At 26.8% G+C, this 18567-nt stretch overlaps 2 protein-coding genes across 3 annotated transcripts in view; one reads left to right on the forward strand and one right to left on the reverse strand.

Annotated features, from left to right (window-relative positions):
* LOC129990614 (immediate early response 3-interacting protein 1-like) overlaps window positions 1-3992 on the reverse strand; it is a 231976-nt gene extending 227984 nt beyond the window's left edge. For both annotated transcript variants that reach the window (XM_056098172.1, XM_056098171.1), the window contains exons 1-2: window positions 3675-3992; window positions 1098-1196 (exon numbers count right to left, since the gene is read on the reverse strand). In XM_056098172.1, coding sequence (XP_055954147.1) covers window positions 1098-1196; window positions 3675-3765 — 190 coding nt within the window. In that variant the 5' untranslated portion in view covers window positions 3766-3992. The remainder of the gene's footprint in view (window positions 1-1097; window positions 1197-3674) is intronic.
* Window positions 3993-10981: 6989 nt separating this feature from the next.
* On the forward strand, window positions 10982-15258 carry LOC129959684 (CDK-activating kinase assembly factor MAT1-like). Its single transcript, XM_056072576.1, has 3 exons — window positions 10982-11069; window positions 13198-13280; window positions 14223-15258. The coding sequence occupies exon 3, from the start codon at window positions 14248-14250 to the stop codon at window positions 15163-15165; it is 918 nt and encodes a 305-aa protein (XP_055928551.1). The 5' UTR covers window positions 10982-11069; window positions 13198-13280; window positions 14223-14247; the 3' UTR covers window positions 15166-15258.
* The last annotated feature ends 3309 nt before the right edge of the window (window positions 15259-18567 follow it).

The raw sequence follows: 18567 nt of genomic DNA on the forward strand, positions 1-18567 counted from the left end.
CAAAAGGGCCAACATCGGAATCTTCATCTCAATATAAAAGGCAGTATTAATACAGAACATTTTGGGAACCTTCCAAGTCATTTTAACTTGCAAACTATTAAGTCGAAATTTGCATTATATTTACAAACTTAAATGATTTGTTGAAAAATATGTCATTTATTAAATATTCATTCTAATTGAGCCATAAATTTCTTCACTCTACAAACTTTTTAAGTGATCAATGATGTAACATCTATCAAATTGATTTAAATCAAAAAACTCTCCAAAATAATAGAAAATGAATTAGTGGATTCCATAACTTGTACAACTCCAGATTTATTACCTTTAAATTGGATATTTTCTCAAACATAAAACCAGATACATAATATTAAGATGATAAAAACAATAAAGTATAGTTGAATTTGAAAAATAATCAAAATATTTATAGCATCCTAAAATGAGAGAGTATAATGTGAAAAGAAATTAAATATACCTTACATCATTTTTCTAGACTTTTGAGCTCAGAGAAAGTACTGTAAATGTTTGAGAGTTAAGAAAAAAAAATTATGCAGCAAATTTCAGACCGCAAGTAATTGAGTTTGCGGAAAATTCAAACAATAGCATGGCTACTTGGTATTTTTCCATAAGTCTTCAGTCCATTGCTAACAAACCAGCACTAAAGTTCCATTTTTAGAATAAAACAACTGATTTTCACACTCACACACACAAAAAAATCATTTAAAATTAATTTTTTTGTTAACTTAAGGAATATAAATTATCAAAATAAAAAGTGCTATATTTTTTTGTTATGTTTAGTCATTTATCACTAGCACCTAACTAATAAAAATAACCTGTATTTTTTTGCAAGATTAGTTGATCTAACTATAAGTCAAACTCTGTAATAAGGCTTTTAAAAAGTTTGAAAAATTCTGTTTATACATGGAAATATACAGTGCTTTAAATTTCACTATCTTAGCTTGATCAGTTGTACTAATAATCTTTGTGCATCTATTAAGCATCATTATTAAAAAAATTACTTGATATGACACTAAAAATATACTTATATTTTACAACACTATTTTGTTTATTATTTCATGTATTACAACTTTCAAACTTACTTCTCATAACAGTTCTTACAGAATGAATCAAATTCATCAACTGGGCTTTGACTCCTGGTTCTTCGCCAAACCCTCTGCTCTGATCTCTTCCCCATCCAACTGTGAAAAAAATGAAATACTATTAAAAACTTAAAAATGATTTCTTTAGATGGCAAAACTTCTTTTAAAATAAAAACGAGTACTTTTTATTAGCTCAACAGCAGTTATCACTGTGTATGAATACTGAAGCAAAATGTCACTTTTCTGTAGATACAAAATGAGAACAAATCATCAAAGTACAATAACTCTGTGTCACTAAGTTTCGAGATTTTTTTTGAGGGGGGGGGGGACAGGACAGCCCTATATTTGATGCATGACATAAAATATGGCTGCTATTAAACTAATAACAAGATGTATCAAAATATACTTTCAATGAATTAAAAGTAGATGTTGAGATTATATTACAAACAATCATTGCATACATGTCTCATTAATACATGTTTTTAAAATATTTTTGTCCTTAATTTATATTATCATGGTTTTATATTTAAATAAGCACTAGATATATTGCCAATGATAAGGAGTAATATATGAAATGTTTAAATAATTTGTTATTTCTTTTAAATAACAAAAATCTAGGCTAACAAAAATAACAAAATTCAAAATTTAACATCAGCTTTTAATATCAATTTAATAAAATAATATAGAAGAGGATCTACATTAAATAGAAAGAAAAAATATATTGTTTTTGACCATTTTGAGTAAAAAAATTTTGAAAAATAATCATATGTCTCATAAATAAATGCTGCAAATATTTTATAATATCAGAAGAAATTTTAGCATACAAGACACATAAATTGTATTTCAGACTTAATTAAATAAAGAGTCTATGGTAGTGATGTAGAAATTTTTTCAAACAAAATGTATTAAAAATTAAATTTGAAAGATACTGAAAAATGTTAATACATATCAGTTTCTACTATAACTAAGTTTCCACTTCAAGAAACATGCATATCTCTGTTAAATAAAATACATAATTATTGAGTTTAGAATAAATTCTGAAAATGGAAAATAATACTTCTATTCCTATAAGCATTTTATTAAAAATGAACTGATACAAAAATAAACTAAGAAATGAAACTAAAGGAAAATAGCAAAGAATATAAATAAACATTACTTCAAAGTTATTCAGATGAAGTAAAAATAGCATTTGAATTAATAAGAACCAAGCAAAATGCTTTTCTTTTTATTGAATGATATTTAAACTAATGCTCAAAATAATCCTTTCTAGAAAATTTGAATTAAATTTACTTGAAAAATATATATATTAGATTGGAACTTCTACATTTTACTCAATCAAATATAAAAATAAAAGTTAAATAGTAAACTCTCTATATGTAGTAAGCATTAAGTGTATGCATTTATTTCTTTTATATGACAGTTAAAAAGAAAAAAATATTTAGAATATTAGATTTTAAAAAGAAATAATTAGATATAAACCTAATAATTTTTTTAAAAAAATGTATTAATTTCTTTAACACTGTATATAAAACATTTTGTAACAATGATTCATAAATGCAAAATTGACTTTGTTTGTTTGTTCAATAAGTAAACTTTAAGTTAGGTTTTTGTAAGGTATGGAGCTGTGAAAATAAATATAGGAGTCACAATAAATTTCCTTTTTATTTTATATTTTTGAATACTTATGGAGGAATGTCAAATAAAATGGAACAAAAACTAGTTAAGAAAATATTTCAGAATAAAATCATTTTAAAAAAATTATTAAAAATTATTTCATATCGCTTATCATTGAATAAACTTTAATATTTTAATTTATTTTCTCAAAATGTAACATAACATTACAGACAAAAAAAAATCATATCAACTTATTGCAAGAGGATAAATTATATGTGCAAAACTTATTCTCTCATGTTATTAAATCACATATAGAGAAAAATTCTAAACCTTGTTATTAACTGTAAAAAATAAGGAAATCTTTTTAAAATATGAAGATGAAAAATATTATTCAACTTAAGATAAAATTCCAATCCAAGTTTTTTTTACAGCATTATAAAATAAGGCCTTCATGGCTTTACATAATCACATATTTTTTATTGCAAATAAGATTTTAATTTATAATTATAATGAAAAAAAAAGATCCTGTTAACAATATATATATATGCACTTGCTTATTGTAAAAGTCATGATAAATCATTTCAAAAATCCGCTGCAGAAAGAGGTTTTGCTTTAGATTTCTATCTTGCAGCTTTCAGCATATTATAAAATAATAAATCATTTTTTATCACTAACCAAAATTTTATGAATTAATGAAGTTAAGTTTCAAGTATTTTGAATTGATATGAACATGACAATGACCATAATATATTTTTTTTATTAATTTACATTTTAAATAAAACATATATTTAATAATATATATATATATATATATATATATATATATATATATATATATATATATATATATATATATATATATATATATATATATATATATAAAGCTTCAGACAAATTTAAATATGGTATAAATAAATAATTCATTTTAAAATTGGTAGAAACAGTCATATGTAATTAACAAACCTTTTGCAAGAAAACGTTCTTCGTGAAGAACGGCGATAGCATTTATGCACAATAATGTAGCTTCGAATAAATTATACAATGAAACGACCATAGCGAGATTCTATCAATAAAATGTTACGAAAAAAGGTAAATAGTTTTATTTTAATCAATTTAGCACGATTATTAACAAATAAACTTCTAATTTCAGATTGCTGATTCTTTCTATTTCAGCTAAACATATGAAATTACTGACTCATATCAGTAAGTGAGGACAGAAAATATAATTCACAATTATTATTATTATTATTTTATCCCACTAAACACTAGCGTCTCAATCGCAACGTCTATCCCTATGGGATGGGCGAATCCATCCCAAACCATACTTTCGACAGGTAGGGACGTTTGACCGAGAGGGGCAGCAGGGATAAACGTTGTCTTTTAAATGTTGAGTTGTAGCTCAACGCTTATCCCGGTTCATTTGAATCGTTTTTTGCTGTAGTGGAAGGATGCGTTTTCCGAGTAAGGTGTCGACATATTAGCTTAAAACATATTTTTCAGTGATCTTTCATCTTATTTAATGGATATTTAATACAAATACCATTTTATCAAATTTATAGCAAAAACACAACAAACGTACAAAGGCAATATTTCAGACAATTCATTTTCAGGTGGCTTTTACTTGTTTTCTACTGTTTTTATTATTATTATTACTAATTCTGTCTTTATAGGGTTCTGAATTTCCTGATTGTTAATGAATCTTGAAATCATTTAAAAGTACTTTTGACCCGACGAATGTTTCCATTAATACATCATCTTTAAAATTGGTAATTTACTGATTTTGAAAAAAATTTAATTGTAATATAATATTCCTTTACAGAAAAATTTCTGAATAATATGGAAACATATTTTTCACTTACATCTAACATGCACTATTTCTGCAATAAATAAGAAAGATGTGCCTATTAGAACTTCATATGATTGTATGGATATAATATCTTTATAGTCTGAGAAAAAAATATTCTGCCAATGGTTATATTTGCCTTTACATTCCCAGAACAGTGTATGTCTATTTTTTTTATAATTCTTAAACTTCACATTTCTATATTTCTTAATATGTTACTATGAACTAAAAAAAATGATTCTGCTATTTTTAAATTTAAAATATGACATCAGAACATTTCAATTTTGTAATATAAACTAAAAGCTGAATTTTTAAACCATAGATAGTCACAAAAGACATTGACAAATTGAAGTATCTGAAATATATATACTTTAAATAGAATAAGCTTCCTGATATAATCTTTCTGTAGAAGTATTTTTTATAATATGATTAGAATGTTGTTAATTCAGAATATAAACTCAAACAGAATAAATTTGGAATGGATTTAGAATGTTTTCTGATATTTTGCATTTTCTGCAGTCTCAATTTAAAGATATAGCTGGCCAATTTTTTTCTGAAATAAAAATCTCAATCCCAAGACGGTTCTCATATCATAAAAACACAATTTAAGACATTATTTGGGAACTTCATATGTTTTACATTTATTTTCCATTAGCCAGTTGCAGTTATATAGTTTCTAAAAATAATTATGCTATGATAAATTCTTTTTAAAAAGAAAAAAAAATGCAAGTAAAATATTACACACATAGATTCACAGTGTCTCTTTTAGAATGTACTAAGTATTCAAAAATTGATTATTCAAAATCAATTGCAGTATTGGCAATTTGAATCTTGGAACATTTTTTAACGATAAAATGCGACACATCACATGATTTGTGAGAAGATATACTAGTATTTAAAATACTTAGGTAAATTTTTCCTTCTTATCGCTTTCTTTACTTTATTGAACCTGAAATTGTAATTATGGTAGCTATGTTTTTCAGTTGTAATATTTTTTTTTAATATTATGCATTGTTCTCATTCTTAATAAAGTTTACACATTTTGCTTAGCATTTTATATGTAGTTTGTGCATTTAATATGTGTCTATTCATTGCAAAACCCTCTTGATAATGTTAATTCCTTTCATTAAAATTTTACATTGTAAATTAGAGCCAAATATATCAATTCAATAGACAAAAAAAAAAAAAAAAAAAAATTCATATTAGTATTTCAATTTAGTTACATGCTAAATAATTTGCTATTTTTATTATTTGATTTTTGAAAGTTATATAGTAAAATATTCTACATCCAAAGCATCTCCTATTATGCCATATCAATGTTTGTTGGACTAACTTGGTCAAATATTCATGTATAAATGTTTTTCATTGTTAGTCTTATAAATTATGAGAATTACCTATATAATTCAGTAAATAAATAGCAGATTGTTATTTTTTTTAATCACTAACCACTTACCAAAGAAATTTTTAGCAGGCATTCAGCTAAGTAGAGCCTTATGGGCACCAATCTGTAAATATTCTTACTATATTCTTTAACACTGTAACATTTCTATATTTTATGTGAATAAATACTTTTCCTTTACCTATAGCACAATTATGAGAATTACATATATAATGCACAATGGTTCCAGTGCTAATTGAGAGTATATTATCTATGCTTATCAGCCATTCATATTTTGGTTTCCTTAATGATTTCGAAGCAAACCTAATGAAAACAAATATATCATTTTCTTAACTGCCTCACAAAAATGAGCTGTTATGTAAATATTTAAAACAAGTTTTAATCAAATTGCTTTCATTCTGTTTCCTTGACTTTTCAGACTTGCTATAACTTTGTTTCTAGAGTGTCCATCCAAATTTATTTTGTTATTATTAATTTTTTATTGTAAAACAATAAAATAAATAATATAAAATTATAGAAATTTAATATTTCTTCTCATAGAAAAGAACATATTTTTATATAAATACTAATAAAAAAAATGGAAATAACTATTTTCATTATATTTTTTTAATTTGTTTGTCTTTGTTTCTAATAAAACTACAATGCTATATTTTTTAATAATTAGATACAATATACCAATGGAGAAACTAAATTGCATTTGAAATTTTTTAAAAATCTGCCTTGAAAAATTTAGATTCATTTGTATATTAAGTAAAAAAAAGTATTTCACTTCTTATTCTATATAGATAATAAAAAAAAGTTGTTTGCAATAGAAAGTTTATAAAATATTATTATTTAAATTTATTAAATTAAAAATTTCTATAAAAAATCTATTAACTATCATTGAGCTATCATCAAATTTATTCAATTCTTGAGAGCTGAAGTTCTAGTTCACTAGTTTATTTAGCATAATTATAATATATAAACAAAAATACAGTTTGTAACATTTAACCAAATAACAGAATTGCAAGTCATCATGTACAGAGTTATTGTCTGTAGTATTTATGTAAATAAACTTATTTATTGTATCACTTGCATATTTTTTTTTTTTTAGTATTACTATATTTAACTATTTTAATACATTATAAGGATAAAAACGGAATCATTTTTTTTATCCACCCCGTACATAACTTGCTTCAATGAACGAATAACAAAACATTTAATTATAAAAAAAGTGGAACAAATATATTTATATACAAATAATAAAGTTGAATGTGTGTGTTTTGGTGCTCTACAAGCCAAATCTTTGACCTACATGTATCAAATGTGACACATATGTAGAATGGTGGACATGTGCACCTTGGACCGATTTTCCCCCCTACATTTAATGTTACATTATTACCCTGAAATCCAAATCGTTTTCATTATTTCATCATGTAGTTAATCGCATGGTTTTCGCCCATTATTGAAAGTCAAGTAAAGAAGTATTATACTTAATATCTGAGCAATTTATAAAACAAATAGCAAAAGTGAAGTTACAATACCTCAAATTTAAAAGATAGATGAAAGGGTTATTTACATTTTCAACAGTGCCATGATGTCAAGTAACAGTGTCAATCAGAAAAGTTATGATCACAATACACAAATAAGAATATTTAAGTAAGTCAGTTAAAATCACAATTTTAATGCTAAACTATTTGATATGAAGTTATATCTACACAATTTATCTAAAAACAAATACAACCAATATTCCTGGTGAACAAACTGGTCACCTGATGTGACAAATATGAATATATATAATATGAAATGCATAACAGAATGATGAAACAGACAATAACAAATATGAAAACAATATCTTGTTTTAATATTGCATAGTATTCCCTAGTCCTTTATTAATCCATTTTCTGTTTGTTTCATTACATAATGTTTTTGTAATAAATATATATTGCTTTTTTATTATATTTAACTTTATTACATATTAAACATTTTACCATTTGTGAGCTATGTCAGTTAAATAGACTACATCTCAAAAAACAGTTTGCTTCTGTAGGCTCTTCTAAATTTAGCTTTTAGTTTTCCTAGTTGTGATTCAAGTGAACTTGCTAATTATTATTTAATTCTTTTTATCATGATTTCATATTTGGTAAGGATATCTTTGTATTTTATTTGATAAACAGTAAGATGAGAATCTCATTTTGTCATTATTTTGTTGTTAAAATAGTAGAAACTTTAGTAATGTGTAAACTTGCACTATCATTTTAATAAGGTAAGCATTAAGATTTAGATGAGAAAAATTTTGACAAATCAAATAAAACCTTTCTCATGATAAGGATTATATATAACTATTTCTTTTTATGACTTATAATGAAACCAACCAAGATTTTTCAAATAAATTAATAAGTATTGCAATTATTCACAAAAGGAAGATAACATGATTACTTCATTCCCAACACTGTAAATATGATTTTATGTCATGGAACAACAATCTGAAAAAAATTACCATGAACACATTTATTTACATTTTATAGCTGTATAAAGCTAACAATCGATACGTTTTATTTTTCATCACTCTAAAAACTGCTTAGTTATGACATTAACTTATTAAAGTTTAGTCAAAAAATTGTGTAATACAGTGCTATATATTATTTATTTTAGTTTTTATTTCATATATTGATTAATTTGTTTATATTATACTGTTAAACCAATAAGAATTTGATATTTGACTATATTTCTATTTTTCCAAGTGTTATTGCTTAATTCAATATTAGCTTGTTATTTAATTGTAGAATTTTCAGGATATTATATTCATACTCCTAAACATGAAAAAAATAACTGCTGGATGATTTAGCAGGTAAAATTAATTCTTTCCTAACTATAATTTTTTTGCTCCAATTTTTACTTTTCTTCAATGAATTCTTAAAACTTCATTTTGCCGTATTTCAAAAATTTTGTGTAATTAAACTACAGGGTGACCATAAAATAACTTTCCCCAGTTGGTGGCATCTACAACTAAATAGAATGAAGCCAAATTCCACTAACCCTCTTTTAAAAAGTTTTCACATGGAAACATATTGGTGCTACTAGAAATAGAACATGTGACATGCTGAACATTCAGGCTTTCTATATTTGTATAATATATTAGTTCAATATCACTTCTGTTTCAGTTATTAACTGGAAAATTTATTGGTTTCATTTTTTAAAAAGAGAGATTTATTCCTTTCCTATATTCAGAATGTCAGTAACAGGCTGCAATATTGTGAATATTCTGAACATCTTTTTATCAAAAAGACCATTATATTAATCTTTCAAGAATATTTATATTTTGAAATATACTGAGGAAGCTGCAAGTAAGAACATGAAACTCTATATTTCATGATTTCTTAATAACTAGAAAAACAAACCCTAATTTAAAGACAACCAGTATTTAAAAAAAAATTATATCCTCCGAAACATTCGCAGGGAGTTACATTTTAATACTTTTATGTAATTGAATATAATCTTATACTTGTCATAAGAAAATTGAATTTATATAGTCCTATGTTAAAAAAATCACTATAAAATAAAATTCTTTGCAACTTTAAATTGCTAACAGACATTATTAACATGTTATTTTTCAAATAATACTAATTGAACTAATAAAATAACTTCAAATGAAAATATTTTAAATATATTTACAATTGTGTCGTTTATGTAGAACTAATTTGTTACAAAAGAACTTAAATTATCAATAAAACATGAATTGAAAATAGTTTTATTTGATGCATTAAAAAGGTTCATATTTTTATAGCTCATTTAATGAGATTTATCTGTTAAGTAATAAAACTTAATTTGTTTTATTTATTGAGAAGAGGAAAATAACTTGCGATAATAAAAATTTTAGAAATTTATAATATAGTAAAATAAATCTCAATCAAACATTAATAAAATCAGAATCCATTTAAGAAAATTGTTTCTTGAATAAAGGCTTGATATACCATAAATATTACAATATATACCTACTCAACATGCTATGTCTATTATTACACTATGAACCCCGAGTAGGAAATAAACTTTGTGATAAAGTTGTTTTTACAGTAAGCACTTTATAAAATTATTTTTCTAAATTTATGTAAAAGTTGTTTTACTTATTTTTTTTAAAAATAAAGGTGACCTAGATCATTAAGTTTTGATTACATGTCTTCTATTCACAAAACGTGTTATTTAAATTCAATGTTTCAATATATTTCATTCCTATTAGTTTATTACCTTTACAAGAATTTAACATGCATTTACTTAAAACTACAAAGCACAAGAGTAATATAATGACAAAAAAAAATCAACAAGTATGAAAATGAAATGGTTAATGATTTGTTTTATTTCCATATTACATACTATGAAACTTAAATATCAATATCACATTACCTCTTCATTCACAATGTAATTTTATACATTTCTAAAAATTATATATGATCTGTTTACGAAACGCAACACAAGAACAAATTTGTACACTGCAAAACAACATTTTCAAAGATAAGAAATAGTTATTTAAAAACAGACATTAATAGAGGGGAAAATTATATCCACATTCACATGCTAAAGTAATGACAACGTATTCCCTCGTGATCAACGAAAAACGATTCAAATGAACCGGGATAAGCGTTGAGCTACAACTCAACATTTAAAAGCCAACGTTTATCCCTGCTGCCCCTCTCGGGCAAACGTACCTACCTGTGAAAAGTACGGTTCATGATGGATTCGCCCATCCCATAGGGATTACGTTGCGATTGAGACGCTAGTCCACTTTAAACAGACACACGAAAGAAAACAGAATTCAAGAAAACAAATAGACAAGTTCTAAATCTGTTGCCATAATCTTTTTATAATTGTAAAAAAAAAAAAAAATTCATTCAGTTTCCAAAGATTTTACTGAGGAGAAACCTCCCAACTCAATAATGCTGTATCTCAAAAATATTTTTCAAAATCTCTGTTACATCAGTATTTTAAGAAAAGGTACTAAATACAAGAAAATATAAACCCGAAAACGACAGAAATATTATTCTAAGAAATGACATTTGGCAACAAGATGCACATTGATGTTTACTTTCTTTTTACATTTTAGATGGTAAAAAACGCGCGATCCGCTTATGTAAAGAAAAAAGTAATTGATTTTAATTATTTTTATTTTAGAAAATAATATTTGCTGTTAATATACATTTTTTTAAAACTATAAATATTTTCTATTTTTTAAAAAAAAAATGTCTTTGTTAGAATCTGTGAAATGCTTACATCATAAAAAAGTCAGTTTTATTTTAAGAATCTTAAATTTGTCTCTAATTTTTTTAAAAATTCTTTAGTTTTGCTTTATTATTGTATCAAATAACCTGGATTTGTAACTGATTGAGTTATAATTTATAAGAATTTTCATGCAATTTTTTCTTGCCTAGTCTTTCTGCATATTTAATTTCTTTTATTCAATATTTAATAATTGCAAATCAATTTTTTTTCTATTAGCAGTGCAAAAGGGGTTATAAAATTATTTCAAAAGTATTCATATTAAGTAAAAAAAAGTGGTAACGAAAGTAGAATTATGATGCACCATTCTCATTGCCTTAAATTCTCCTAAATTTCAAAATTGAATCTTCTATCTATTTTCATTTTTTAAGAGCCTAACAGACCAGTGTTCTGATTTCTTTGATAAATGATTTAGATTGTAGTTGATATGTCTGGTTTAGCTCAGTATTTAAAACTCTCTCCGATATATTATTTTGATGTAAAATATATTTTTATATGGAATACCCTAGTATAAAAAATTCTTATATTATATGAAATGTTTTTAATTAAAATTAGAACTTAATTCAATCATACAAATTTTTAAAATCTCATAGTTGATTTTTCTCTATTTATTTATATTTATTACATTAGTATTCCAAATTTGTTCACAAATACTGACAAAATAAGGTTACTGTATGATTGTATTTTGCAGCAACTAAGTATTTAATTTCTCATTAATAAAAAAAAACACGAAAGTAAACCATATCAATTATTGTTCTAGAAACCAATTGCTAGTCGTCTATTTTTAAAATTTTATTTAAAAATTTTTCTAATGTGCTCTGGTGACAACTCTTTACATGTATTCTTCTTCTTGAATAATAAAAAAATATCTTATTTTTCCCATGGAAGCTTTACTTCCGTACCTTTTATTTTAATTTGAGCAATGAACTTAAGTTTCCTTTTAGACATTATTAGATCATCATTATTCTGGTGGCCCCATGTGCTTTAATGTTTGCACTATTTGCTCTAAGGTGCAGGCTTCACCTGAACACATCCTTGCCTGTCTGGGGCTTACCAGATGAGATATGACAAATAGTCCACTGATGCTTGGATGATGATTTGGACTTTTTTAGGGTGCACAATATCATGGACCTGATCTAGCCTGCTGTTCTTGGGGATAGGCAACAACAAATTTTTAAAAGCAATCTAATTATTATCTAAAAATATCAATTAAACGAAAAGAGATTTTTTAGAAATGATAAAATAATTCAAAGTTTTAATGCTACTTAGCAAAAGAGTATAACTATCCTTATTTCAGAATTGTCTGTATTAATTTTAAAAAATCATAACAATTGAAGGAAAATTTGCACAGGAAGATGGTGGTATTGAAAAGATAAAATTATGAAATTTAAGATTATGTAAAAATATTTTTTCTGGAATAATTTCCTCTGTAATTACTATGAAAAAAAAAAAGGCAAAATTATAGTAATTTCTTATCAGTTGTATGTTTAATAAAATTTGTACTTTGAAAAATTGACAGAATTCTTTCTTTTGTCTCAAACATTTTGTCTCAAGACAAACTCATTTGTCTGTTTCTTTTGTCAAACAAGTACATAAAATTTAGTTGAATTTGTCTTAGTTGTATAGGAAAGATGCAAAACTTGTATTTTTATAAACATAACCGTTGTGACTTTTATTTACATTAAGATCTTACAAATGTTCAGACTATATTCAGTTTGTAGAAAAGACAATTTGCAGGACATTCCCCCCCCCCTGTGAAATTTAAGATTCTAATTTATTCATTTCTATATTTGCTGTCTAATTTTTTAAAAATTATGGGGCAGATTTCAATTATATACAATTGTACTATAACACACACACACACACACACACACATATATATATATATATATATATATATAATAGTACTTTTAAGTTTGATACTATTGTTAGCAAAGCAGGCAACAAAAAAAATGTTTAATCATTACAATTTTTTTTTTCTTTTATCTTTTTAGGCATTAAAATATATTTTGAAAAATTGATCAAAATATTGTGGAAGTGTTTCTTTTTATTCTGCATCAATTATAGTACTGAAAAGGTGAGTGGGCTTTTCTTTTAAAAAAATTGATTATTTAATAGACTGATACCATAATTTAAATTTATATGGTAATTATTGGATGTACTTCATGATCATCTAAAAAAGATCTTACAAATGTTCACTAAATTAAATTCTTCACTAAATTTTTGTATCACATCAACATATTTGATCCCTTTGATATTCAGTATTCTTGAGGCTCACTTATAATGTAAATATTTTATGCATTCTGGTTGTAAATCCATGATTTTCTATTCTTTAAGTCAAGTCTGTTATGAGCTCTGAATTGTATTTTTTTCTTTTTTTATTTAAATAAGGTTACTTTTTTACTTATTTATTTTACTGCTTAATCTATTTAAATAAAATAAAGATATCTGAAATGAGCTGATCTTTTTTTTATAGATAAATATAATTTATATTTTTCTATATTTCTGAATATCAAATTTTTCCTGTTTAAACCAAGAGTGATACTATATGAAATAGTTTGCTTGAAACTTTTAAATTTATTTGTTCATGAAGATTGTCTCATATTGAATAAATTCAGAAATTTCAAAAGTTTATTTTATTTGGTATTGAGATTAAAAAAATTTGTGCAGAATATATGTAGTTTATTTTAAATATAGAAATCTTAAGAGGGGGAGGGAATGTGAAACATTTTGTATAGTGAAATTGTCATTTTATTTAAAGCACAGAATAAAAATAGTTAAATCATAAGTGCTGCTTTCCTTTAATAGTATAAATATTACTTTTCAAATTCTTAATACAATAAAAATTAACTATTACATGTTGCTGATTTGTTGTTTAAATCTGGTAACTGATTTTTAATTAAGGATGGAAATTTATTAGTATTTGCTAATATTATTAAATATTTGAAAATCCTGTGAAAATAATTGCATTCTTGTAAACTAATGTTTTTATATTGATTAAATACAAACTTTTTTCTAGCATATCAATTTGTGAAGTGAAAAATATGGATGATCTTGAATGCCCACGATGTAAAACTACAAAGTACAGAAATCCCAATTTAAAGTTAATGGTAAACATTTGTGGCCATGCACTATGTGAAAATTGTGTGGAGCTTCTTTTTGTTAAAGGTTCTTCTGCTTGTCCTCAGTGCAATATTCCTTTAAGGAGAAGTAATTTTAGGGTACAGATTTTTGAAGATTCATCTGTAGAAAAAGAATTGGACATACGCAGGCGGATATTAAGGGATTTTAATAAAAAGGAAGAGGATTTCAACTCTTTAAGAGAATACAATGATTACTTAGAAGAAATAGAAACAATCATTTTTAATTTAGCTAATGATGTTGACATAGAAGCAACTAAGCGGAAAATTGAACAATACAAAAAAGAGAATAAGACCCAGATTATGAAGAATAAAGGTAAACTTAGCAAAGAAGAGGAAGAACTGGAAGAGCTTTTAGAATATGAAAAGATGGAATCTGAGGCTCGAAAGCAACAAGTAATAGAAGAAGAATTGGAATTAGAGAAACAAAAAAGAAAGAAGAAAGAAGCCCTTATAGATGACCTCATGTTTTCTAATAAATCAGCCAAAGATATCATTGCATCTCACACAGTAAAAAATGAAGAAATAAAACCCAAACAAACTCCATTAAAAAGGCAAACTGCGTTTTCTACTGGACTTAAATCACAACAAATATTTTTACCTGTGCCTAAAGAAAATAAAGATAGTAGATTCATATACATGGAGCCTAAACTAGATAATAAAGGTCCAAAACCTTTTTCACCAAATACTTTGAAAAATGAAGGATTCACGCGACATGTTCGCAATGCCTCTGAAGCTGAAGTTGCTGCTGGTTTTCTCACAGAAAATGCTTGTGATCGTGCTCTACAAGATGCATTTTGTGGCATCTATTTTATGTTATAGTAAATGCCATTTGTACATATGTAAATCCATACAAAAAGTTCTTTAAATGTTTTAATAAAAGCGTTATTTCAAATAAATATATATCTTATTTAATCAGAATTTATTGAGGGTTTTAGTCATTATTTTAACTTTTTATAAAGATTGAAAAATTAACTGATTATTGCAATTAAGAATCAAAAATAATTTTAATGGAATTTCCACATTAATATTATATAGTCTTATAACATTATCCTACATGTCAAAAGACAAAATAATCGCCTTTTATAGTCACTTTGAGATGGACAAGATGAGAGTTAATAAAGTCCTGAAAAGTACTTTTATTGGAATGTGAAGCATACCAATTCAAGTTTCATGGCCAGCTACCCTCAGTTGCATAGTTGAGAATCCAGAGGCCAAACAATTGTATCAAAGATGTCTCGCAAATTCTTGATTGGTTTTAAGCTCTAGGAATTAAAGAGCTAGGGAAAATGTTAACTCATCCTGGTGCTTTCTGAATTGGACATATACACTGCTAATTGTATGAGATGCTAGATTGTTGAGGAAAATCAAATTGCATGTAGGGGGTTGGACATAGTCTACAAGGGAAAAGCATTTTCCATGGTGCTTTCCACAATGATCAATGCACCAAGCAAATACAACAAAAATATTTTCACTGTCTCCTCCAGACAATTGTTGCAGCATATTTGCTTTCTGACATCCAGTGTCTATGCTTGCTGTCTAGTGTAGTATAAAATGTGATTCACTGAAAAAGGATACCATGCGGCTTTCTTTAATTGTAATACTGTAATGTTAATTCCAATATTCGCCAGTGAATGAGTAGTTGTCTGCTTGTTTCTTCTAGGTGTTCAGATGGTCAACTTTTACACATCTGTTCATCCAAATGCATCTCTGCAATCATTGTTCCCCTTTGCCAACTGTGACACTTGTCACACCACTATAATATCATTTTGCAGTGCACAACATTGTGAAAGGCGAGCCATTCACAAAATTAGTTTATTTGAAAACTCTTGTCTTTCTTGGTTTGGAAACCAATAATCATGCTCTTTTAGATTTCCTAATATTTTACAACTTAGTATACAATGTAATTCCAATTCTTTCCCCTATTCTTTTTCTGTACCAATATGCGTTTTCTCTAGAAAGTTCTTTATTTTTTGCATGAGTTCAACTTCATCAAGTGTATCTTGTTCCTCCGTGCTAGGTTGGGTTTCTCTTCGGCGGCCTCATCAAGTTCCCCGCATGGCCTCTGGTTACGTCGGGATATCGCACAGTGTTCTTTTATTTATCCCCTCGAGAGCACCTTAAATATGTGGATAAGAAACTTCCATTATGGTGGTTCGTTCTCGCCGCCTGATGGGTACTGATATGATGTGAAGCTGGCTATTCCTTACCAATGACGGACGTGCCCCCTGCGGGAGTGGTTGTACTGTGGCATTGATGGCCTTTAGAACATAACTATAGTTCTCATCTGTGCTGTCGTGGGGATCCGATCATACAAAATTTCCGTGGGCTGGCGTAGGTCATATATGATGACCTTTCAGGCATTCGATAGATTACTCCAATAATTGCAATGTTTCTACTTATCACCGACAGCCTTCACATAGTTTCCATTGCTAGTTTTACTGCCTTCTTTCTGTAATTAATTATTTCATTTCAATGTCAAATTTAGACAGTAGTCACATTAATGCTATTGCACTGCATATATATACAGTGTGCTTACTAAAATAATAAACCGCACCTCAATAGCTATAGTCATAAAAGTCATGGCTGAGAGTAATAACGTGGCCTAATGTCTTGTGGAAAAAAATCGTTATCCTTTTTTATTTTTTGAAACATGTACAAGCAAATTACAAAGTTATAGAGAATCATCAACTTGGTACAAAAAGGTATCTTATTAACATTAATACCAGAAGAAAACCTATAAAATGCGCGTTTGTTTGATCATAATTCTGAAATTGTAACTTCAGGATTTTTGTAGTTTTCAAAAAACTGCGTTTGGAAAATTCCGAACTAATTTGGGGGTCATCTGATTAAGGTTTTTTGCCAGCATCATTAGCAAGGGATTTTGTGCAAAGTTATGCACATTCAAACTTTATCGTGAATTACTTAAGAAATCCAGCCAATATTCCTGCATTCATGATACTGAGAAGTGCAACGCGTAATTACAAAAAAAAATTCATATACAGGTGCTGAAAAATTATTTCCATCAAAGTTGCTGAATCTGCAAAAATGTGTTAATCATTGATATCATCTAATGTGTTGCAGTCTTGCACGTGACCAAGTATTGCGGTCTGAAACTTCCAAGATGTGCATTGTAGCAAATGGAAGGATGAATGAGGCTAATAACATGTGAGCGCTTCACTCTTTCACCCGTCATGATCTCACAGTTTTGCAAATCGCTACAAATGTGCTTTTTATATGTTCTATTCTTAACATTATTTTGCACAAAATTTCTTATTCCTGCTATTATTGATGATGCTGTATAACCAGAGGCGGCGATAGCAGGGAGGCAATCGCCCCCCTGTCGGTGAGGAATTCAGAGTTTCGTCGGTAAAAGTATTTACTACTTCAAGATGTTTGTAGAGAGATGGGCATTATCGAATATGTTTATTTAAAAACAGCCTTGAAGTTAATATATTGCAAACAGTCGGAATATCCAAGTAACGATTGAGGTGTTTTGACTATATTTGGCAAAATAATCTATAGAGTGGTAAGTCAATAATATGATGCATTTTATGGAGACAATTTTTGATAGACCAACTATGAACTGAATGCAATGGATGTCGAAGATGTTAAGTTCGCAGAATTTCAGACATCTGATCAAATGTCGTTCATTCAGCTTATAATTTGTACTACTTTTGACGTATAACTGACAAGCTAACAAGTGAATAAGATATCAACAAGGTGATAAGCTCATTTTGTTGGCAATTTTTGATCAGCCGACTATGAACGCAATGCGGTGAGTGTCGAAAACGTTAAGTCTGCAGATTTTCAGAAATTTAATTAAAAAATCGTTCATTTAACTTATAATTTGTTCTGGAAATATATTCGACTTAATAAGATATCGCATTCTGCCGACAATTTTAAGGCAGCCGACCGTGAACTGAATGAGATGAATATCAAAGACTATACCTGCAGATTTTCAGACATTTGATTCAAATGTCGTTCATCAAGTTTTTAATTTTTACAACTTTTGGCAATATAACCGACAAGGTGACATGTGAAGAAGATATAAAATATATCACATTTTGCCAAAAAGTTTTATCGGTCGGCCAAGACTTCAACGCGATGGATATCGACGGCATTAAGTCCAAATTCTCAGTCATCTGATTTAAATGTTATAATGTTCATTCAGCATATACTTTATATTATATTTATCAAAATAATCAATAAGCTAGCAAGTGA

Source organism: Argiope bruennichi, chromosome 2 (genome assembly GCF_947563725.1).
Source record: "Argiope bruennichi chromosome 2, qqArgBrue1.1, whole genome shotgun sequence".
Taxonomy (NCBI): domain Eukaryota; kingdom Metazoa; phylum Arthropoda; class Arachnida; order Araneae; family Araneidae; genus Argiope; species Argiope bruennichi.